General features: G+C 46.0%; 2 protein-coding genes across 3 annotated transcripts; one reads left to right on the top strand and one right to left on the bottom strand.

Moving 5' to 3' along the window:
- Positions 1–5: 5 nt before the first annotated feature.
- Positions 6–4,398, top strand: hexdc (hexosaminidase (glycosyl hydrolase family 20, catalytic domain) containing). 2 transcript variants are annotated; one of them, XM_034559067.1, is made up of 12 exons: positions 6–167; positions 237–357; positions 439–554; positions 791–878; positions 967–1,131; positions 1,214–1,397; positions 1,944–2,015; positions 2,135–2,333; positions 2,554–2,715; positions 2,813–2,920; positions 3,840–3,929; positions 4,037–4,398. In XM_034559067.1, exons 2-12 carry the CDS (start codon positions 271–273, stop codon positions 4,224–4,226), a joined length of 1,461 nt encoding a protein of 486 aa, XP_034414958.1. In that variant the 5' UTR covers positions 6–167; positions 237–270; the 3' UTR covers positions 4,227–4,398. The 2 variants fall into 2 exon arrangements, with proteins under 2 accessions (XP_034414958.1, XP_034414957.1); XM_034559066.1 differs by having other exon boundaries at positions 7–167; positions 255–357.
- Positions 4,332–8,399, bottom strand: LOC117748926 (cytochrome b-245 chaperone 1 homolog). The gene is made up of 7 exons (XM_034559072.1): positions 8,266–8,399; positions 7,932–8,111; positions 6,672–6,759; positions 6,501–6,542; positions 6,180–6,350; positions 5,922–6,066; positions 4,332–5,325 (listed from the first exon to the last, which is right to left on the bottom strand). Exons 3-7 carry the CDS (start codon positions 6,757–6,759, stop codon positions 5,157–5,159), a joined length of 615 nt encoding a protein of 204 aa, XP_034414963.1. The 5' UTR covers positions 7,932–8,111; positions 8,266–8,399; the 3' UTR covers positions 4,332–5,156.
- Between the last annotated feature and the right edge of the window lie 7 nt (positions 8,400–8,406).

The following is an 8,406-nucleotide window of genomic DNA, read 5'->3' as shown; positions in this document are numbered from 1 at the left end:
CGCGCAGACGAAACCAATCGATTACCGAGCCCGCGTGTTTACGTTGAAACGACTGGAAGCCGTGGCCGTTGCTTGTGCAGGAATACAAATCGATCTAGCTCACAACAATAACGTCCTCCTCGGAAGTGCCAGTCCTCTCATACTCTGGCTCGGTGTCTGCGGTCCCGGTGAGTCAAACGCACGATCTAATGTTCATTCACAGACATAAACACACTCACCCGGTCATTCATATCAAGCTCCATCCGTGCCCGCAGTCTGTAAAGGGGCAGAATGGAGGGACCACCATGGCCCAAAGGAAAGAAACTGGTCCACCTGGATTTGAAAGGTGCCCCCCCGAGGGTAGAATACCTGTACAGGGTAAGCGCACAGCAGCTTCCTCTAATCTGATTCTGTTATGTAAATATTAAAAGGTTTTCATGTCCTCCATGTGTGTTTCAGCTGATCGAGCTGTTCTCTCAGCTCGGTGTAGACGGCCTACTGGTGGAGTACGAGGACATGTTTCCTTATGATGGGGAACTGAAGCTGCTACAGGCCACAGCTCAGCCTGCTTACAGGTGCAGTTTGGCACAGAAACCACCTGTTGTCATTCCTTTGTTTATGGGCTGGGTGGAATTGTATGTGCTTGTTTATCTGCCTCATCATGCTGTGAGATCCTGTCAGAAAACGCTAATCATTCCTGTGTGGGATAAAGAGATCAAACTTCACGTGCCGGGTTTGGACGGGCCATTAAAAATAAAATAAAACGCTTTGGTTCAGGAAGTTCAATGTCTGTTTACTGCTCTGTTCTCAGCCGAGAGGAGGTACTGTCGATGCAGGAATGTGCCAAATCTAAGGGCATGGAGGTCGTCCCACTTGTGCAGACGTTTGGCCACATGGAGGTGAGGCGAACATCCTGAACAGCTGTGAATGCTTAAGTCGGCATCCGTGTTAGTCGTTCACCGGGCGGCCGTCACTCCTCCGTTACAGTTCGTGCTGAAGCATCGGCCCATGTGGAGCCTGAGAGAGACGGCACCCTGCGTGGGCACCCTGAATCCCCACCGAGAGGAAGGGGTGAGGCTGGTGATGGAGATGCTGAGGCAGGTGGTGGCGCTGCATCCAGGCTCGAATGCACTGCACATCGGAGCAGACGAGGTACGGCTTGGTTCCCCGTCAGACGACAGCCAGTCGCGGTGGCAGGCATCATCATTTCATCTTTTTTTAACTATTCCTCGAGGTGTTCATGCTCGGCGAGGGGGAGGAGTCCAAGCTGTGGTTGGCCTCTCCCGGATGTACGGTGGAGCAGCTTTTCCTAAATCATGTGACCAAGGTGGCCCAGGCCATCAAGGAGGCGTGGCCACACATGACCATCATAATGTGGGACGATATGATGAGAGGCATGAGCCAGGACACACTAAAAGGTACTGATTCCCTACTAAACCAGTTGAGCACTCATATCTGAAATACGTACGAGTAGAGTTACTCAAACAATTCCTCAGTTGCATCAAATTACACACAATGTACACGGACGCTCATAAAGAAACAATAGGACACGTACAGTAAGTATACAGTATGAATATTGACCAAGCTGCTTCACGCTATTGATTATTATAATCAAGGACAAAGCTAGACCTTTTGTTTTCTGCATTGAGCCCCACTACTGTTGAGTAGATACCGACGTACTTTGCATACAAACAGTTAAACATTTCTACAGTACAGTTTAGGTACTTTGAGAAAAGGGTGTACCATCGTGGATAATAACAGCTCCAACAATAGTATTAATAATCCAATATCCAGAAATAATATGGAAATGAAAAAACATTCTCGATAGCTAGGACCGTCTAAACAAAGGAGTCCTGGTGACCTTCAGATGGCATAATGAGAACAACAGCTGATTTTGGTCAAACTTGTCTTGTTTTGACTATTTTCATTGAGACCTTTTCTCTTCTTTTTAATCCATTTGACAGCTAGTGGCCTTGTGGGATTGGTCCAGCCCATGTTGTGGGACTACACCCCTAATCTGGACGTGGACACAACTGGTAGGGAACCCTATGCCTGTGGACATTAGTGCTCAAACATCCGGCTCTTGTACAGGGACAAATACTCTGCAACATGCCCAGTGCCTTGTTAGTAGTGACGTGTATTCCGTGTCGTCCAGTGTCTCTGCTGGAGAAGTACTGCGGTGCCGGTATGTCCGACCTGTGGGCGGCCAGCTCCTTTAAGGGCTCCACCTGTGTTTACACCTGTGTGCCCAGCACGCAGAGACATGTGGATAATCATGTGCAGTGGCTCAAGGTGGCAGCTGCTTTGTCCGCCGCGGTCAACCTGCAGGGCATCGCCATCACAGGTTGGCAAAGGCAAGTAGGGATTATTTTCTGTCCAGACTCCTTTTGTACATCTGTGTGAACGTGAAGCAGGGCGGTCTATTATTAGGCCTTCCTTTTTTGGCTCCAGACTTTTACAATTTGTTAGGGTCTGAAGGACTTCATTCGCTAGAGATCCTGTGACGTTTCATTTGCTTATTTAACACGGAGCGTTTGTTATGATCCATTACCCCCCTCCCCCCCTCCCCTTCAGGTATGACCACCTGTCGGTTCTGTGCGAGCTGATGCACGTGGCCCTTCCGTCGCTAGCCGCCTGTCTCCAGACGCTCAGCCACGGTCGGTTCAGCGCCGAGGCTCAGGGCAAAGTAGCCGAGAGGCTGGGCATCTCCTCAGTGGAGGTTGAGGCCATTGGGAGGTGAAGACCGACATCGATTCATCATGAGCTACGCCACGCTGTCAGTGTACAGTGTGTATCTCGAGGCTAATCGGAGTTTGTTCCACGTGGCCTTCAGGACGACTGCGGATGAGTCGCTGTTCCCAGGAAGGAGGCTGGCTGAGTTAACTGTGGAGCTCAATTCAATGCTGAACTCCGAGGACATACGATTTTTTGAAAACAACATGTGAGTTATGGGCAGTTATCACAAGATGGTAATTCCAATTCCACCGTAAAAACTTTCATTCTTCAGAAGACCGATGCCACTCTCATGTCCGTTAGAAGATAAAGAACTTCACTTCTGAAGCCTTGCGTGCGACATCTTGGCAGTCGCCAGCTTGTTTTGTTTTTTGCATTCCCCATGTTACGTGACACGAGAGAATGAAGCTAAGTACCACAGAACCCTTTTTTAGGCAACCAAATTGTTATGATTACCTTTCATCAACTGAAAACACGAAGGACTACAAGGCGTGTAGTTCTTAGTGTTTTTTAAAGTAAGAAGATAAAAACAAGGACAACGCAGTAGCATACCCAGCTTTATTGTCTATTTTACTCTAAATGGGACCATAACTTAATGAACATCATACTGTATTGAAGAAGACTGGAAACTAGCAATTTAGATCATATGCATTTAATGCTGATAACGGCGTTCCGACCCGCAGCATCGTTTCGGAAGCGCGGTGCCCGCCCTCCCCTCAGGTGAAGACCGTTAGCTCCGTTCGAGCTTTTAGCATTGTTAGCTACTAGCCGCTGGCCCCGCCATCGCCATGATGAGAGACGCATGGGGCAAACCCTCAATCATAAATATGATCTGAATTTGGAATTTAGCACCTTTTTTTTTCTTAACTTTTGACAGAGCCATGCTAGCTGTTTCCTCATTTTTCCTCTCTTTGTGCTAAGCTAAGCTATCCGGCTGCTGGCTGTAGCATCATATTTAGCATACAGACATGAGTGGTATCAATCTTCTCTCTGCAAGACAGCAAATGAGAATACGTATGTTTCAAAATGTCCAACCATTCCTTTAACCTTTGCGAAACTGTATTTTGTAATACTTATTCCTGTATATAAACAACAGCTGACTAACTGTACGCCCCATGCTACTGTAGGTTTTTTCGAGGTTGGTTCAGCCCCTACCACCAACAGAGGAAGATGGTCAGCCCTCTCATCGCCATGCAGATTCACAGCCAAGCATCAACGTGAGAATAACCCGTTCTACTGCAGCTACATTCACCATGACTGGGCTGGGAAAAGGCCACGAACTTCTTTTTAGCATTCAAACCCCCATCTGATCACGTCTCCTCAGGTACTTGACGACGTTACAAGAGAAGGTGGCGGCAGTGAGAGAGGAGATGGTGCGTCTTTACCCAGAGTCAACGGCCCAGGAGTGGATCGAGGAACACGTCAGCCCCGTGACGGCTCCTTTGCAGAGGATAACGGAGGACATCAGAACCTGTGCCAATGAGATGGTGCCGTGGAATATGTTGCCACTTTAGAATCAAACTGCTACTTTTTCTTTTTTAACAGGAGTGACTTTTATGTGTAAATGTGTGCCAATTGCAGCATCAACAAAAAAGGAAATGTTATAAGGAAGCTTTGAGTTTACAATCAAAACAGCTTTATATAATCCCTCCAAATGTATCAAAGTAAACATAGACAACAAAATCAGCCAGAAAAAAAAACTGTCTCCATTTTCTTTCCAGCAGAGCACACCGACATCAACAGCCATGATCCCATACACTTTGAGGTTTGTCCAAAGCACCGAAGTGTTTGCCTGAGATTCAGTCTTTGGTTCACAGAAAGTACATCAACGTTAAAAGACAGACCAACAACAACAGGCTAAAGCGTTTCGCATGTAATTAACTCTCCATTGAGCCACGAGAATCAGTCGTACCCGTTTACAGTTTGCACATGCGTTCGTGAACACACGTGAAACCAAAAAGGTGATTATCAACTGGGCGGTCCAGGAAACGGTGGGAAAAGCCCTTTCCATTGACCTGCACATAAACACATATTAGAGTTAATCAGGAAGGCACGGCAAAACTGTAATCTGGAGTGTATTTCTAAATAGTAATTAGAGCAAAAGAGCAAAGGCATGATATTCACTTGTAGAGAGCTGCATCTAAAAGTACAATGAAAGACAAAAGTCTCTTTTTCCATCTTTTCTGGGGCTGTTTTCGAAAAAGCATTTGCATGGCGAGACATTTAAATTTGGTCATATTCCCATCCCAGTTCACATGGAAATAAAGAAGTATGTTACTATAGTCTCCCGAGGAAGGAGGAATGCGAGGGAGAAAGTGGAAGAGGCTATACCCGTGGTGTTTCATGCACATGCTAACGGTATAACGTGTCTTAAACTGCACCCTCTGTAATGCCCCCAAATCAATCCACCCAAAGACGCAGCAGGGTTGCAGGTCACAGACAGATCAGAGTTTGTCTGCTTCGCCATCTGAATCACTGCTGTTGTCCAAAGAATCCTGCTCCTCCTGCTCCTCCTGCTCTCCATACTCGGCCACTTCCTCCTGCTGCTTGCGTTGCTGCATCTCCTCCAGGCCCAGGAAGCGCTTCAGCAACACAGCCACCGCCTCCACATCACTGGGCGGACGGAACGGAAGGATAACAGGAATATTCTGCGTCATCTTGTGCAATTTGTTATACTTTCCTCCATAATATTGCTCGGCTTTACTAATAACTTAATAATCAGACGATAAAAAGACATTGATAGCAGGTTTTACAACAGAGTCATAATGACTTCCAGCGGGCCATTTACCGATAACAATACAGTAGTATAATAGTTAGGTGGGTAGGTTGACCCATTGTTAACGATATATATTAATAACGATATATGATTAAGAATATTCTCCCCAGACACTGGGGACAGCAAAAAGAAGAAGAAGAAATGCAACAGAAGGAGATCACCTTCTGAGTCAGTTTACTATACCACGGTCTGAACGGATTCATCAAGTCATGTTTTGATGGAGTGATGCTTTAATAAAGCGAGCGGTCACCGTCGTCCCACAGCGCGATATCAAGCGCATGATCGTGTTGTCGTACGAAAGCCTCCCCATAGACGGGTAATTACCACGATGTAAATGCATCGCATGGCTATAGCCGAAGGCATTCTGGCCTGTGGTGGAGGATGCAGGATAAGTGACTTTTATGTCGTGGAGCTGTCGGCAGCAGAAACCTACTTGCGTCCCCCCAGCGTGGCACCCTGAGTCAGGGGGTAGGAGAAGCCGGCAGCCAGCCGCAGCATCAGCAGGTAGCCCTTCCCCAAATAGCGAACCTTCTCTTCCTGGACGCAGATGTCACACAGCTGTGTCAGATCCAGCACAACTGAGAGAGAGAGAGAGAGAGAGATGTTTGTGGGGGGTGGGGAGCTCAAGATCTAAGATTCTTCCCACTCACTCTGCAGACGACCATTTCTTTCACTCTGATGCATTACTGACCTTTCTCGTCGCCCTTCTTCCATAACGTCAGGACTAAAGCGTACAGGCTAAACGTCTTGAGCTCAATCAGGTTCTTGGTTTTGTCGAACACGGCCTCCTCCCATTCCTCCATGTTCTGCATGGCTACAAACAGGCAGCCTGCCACGTAGAAAAGCTTCCACAGGATGCTGTCTGTGGGATTTACGCGACGCATAGGAATATTAAAAAAAAGACACAAAAAAAGAACAGAAAGCGGTGGGAGTTTGCAGCAAGCAGGTGCGGTATGCAAATAGGATGTTGAGCAAATTGATTAACAGAAGAAGGTAAATTCAGTTTGTGTACCTGAGCTGTAGTACGCAGCTGCCAAGCCAACAGACGCTACACCTGTAATTAAAACGAGAGGCGGATTGTTAGAGACAATGCAGAGAGAGAACAGAGGAGATGTTTGTTTTATGTTCGATTGTGTACACTGTATGAACATTTGCACACACACACACACACACACACACTTACCGACAAGAAGAGACCAGGAACGAATGCCCGGAGATCTCTTCAGGTGGAGCAGGGTGGAGCTGTGCTCCTCTACCGTCATGTATCCCATCTGAACAGAGGCAGGAATATTAAGCCCATTTCTTATGAAAATTATAACCCCGACCATAAAAGGATACAGTCACCCAAATCACAGTAGTCTACTCCAGGTTGATATTTGTGTTATTTCAATAGGCTTTTTTTCACCGCACACATTTGAACACAAGAGCTCAGGCACAAGACTCTCTGCATCTTGGCATTTCGAGACATTGGTTTTTGGTGGGTTTATTTTCACAATGCCTTTAAAAATGATAAAAGGGTCTAAATGGATCAATTTGAGCAGATAAGATGTATTTGGCTGTGTTCTGTCTGGACTTTCTATATTCTACAACAACACAGTGACAGAAACATGTTTGCTTTCATTTTGTATCGAGCTAGGCTTCGCTTGTCCATCGTTAGTGGGACGTGTTCCTATTAACACCACAAACAACTCTGTTCCGGGTAAGTGGACCAGTGAGCCACCATTCAGCAGAATGTACTGTATTGTGTACTGGGACATGTCAACAAAATATTTAAAGATTGATTTGCGATGAATGCCATACGTACTGCCTTAATGTGGGTTCCGTTTCATCGCCAGTGAGTTGTGGAGTCTCACTGTGTGTAAATCTAGTTTTTGTTTTTAGATCTTCATTAAACTAGTTTAATCAAATTTGAACTGGGCCCAGAAAGTGTTCTGCCCGAGGAAAAACTGTATTCAATACACAGAGAATAGAACCCCAAGCAGGTGGATCCAGCCATTGTTGGACCAGGAACAATGTCCAGATATGTTGCTGACAACTTTGATCCATTTACAGTATATTCAGAGGAATATCTGGAGTAATAACCAGCACATTGTCAATGGAATGACACATCGCTGTTTTGATATGTTTTCCCTTGCCCCTTGGTGCAGCACAAATGGAAGTCCATCCACCTCCATGGTATTGTGGTTGGGGCAGAAGTCTCAGAAGGGGGAGATCTACCTCAGCACATAAACACCCAAACTATCTGTTCATGTCAGATGGGGAGACAAATATATAACATGTATGCAATTTGGGTGAACTGAGCCTTTAATTCGATCTGAAAACGAAGTAAGACATGAAAGATGATAGCTTGGATGTGATGGGGGAAATAACTGCAGTCCCCACACAACTGCCTGACCAGAACCGTACATAGAAACCAACTTGGCGACATTTTTGCACCACTTACCTTAAACTCTTCTTCCTTTCCGTAAATGTGCGTCTCCGAGGTTTATAAAAACAGCACTTGTACCAGGAAACACATGGACTGAATTATAAGGAAGTTCTTTTCATATTATTGGAACAACTTGGTGACACTTCCTTCCTGGATCCGTCTTCGCTGATTGGACGGGATCGTTTTTCTCCCCGCCTTCAAAATAAAAGCTTTTAATTAGTTGTGTTTGTTTGTTAAATGGGTGTGTAGTCCGTTTACATCGCAAACTTTTAGATTACCTACAACACAATTAGATGGAGAAAAAAAAATGTTTTGTAGTTAATGTCTTGGAGCAACTTTCCGGACATACTTTGAAATCTTGCCATGCACGCGGAGACGCTTCCCGACCGATTGTGAGGCTTTTAACGCTCGACATAATGACGTTTGTTAATCTGCTGTCACGAGCGCCTCTTTGTAAATGCCCCGACCAGCCAGCCAGTTTGGCAAAAAC

This window comes from Cyclopterus lumpus, chromosome 19 (assembly GCF_009769545.1).
Source record: "Cyclopterus lumpus isolate fCycLum1 chromosome 19, fCycLum1.pri, whole genome shotgun sequence".
NCBI lineage: Eukaryota > Metazoa > Chordata > Actinopteri > Perciformes > Cyclopteridae > Cyclopterus > Cyclopterus lumpus.
The sequence above is the reverse complement of the archived record's forward strand: the minus strand, read 5'-3'. Positions and strand labels throughout refer to the sequence as shown.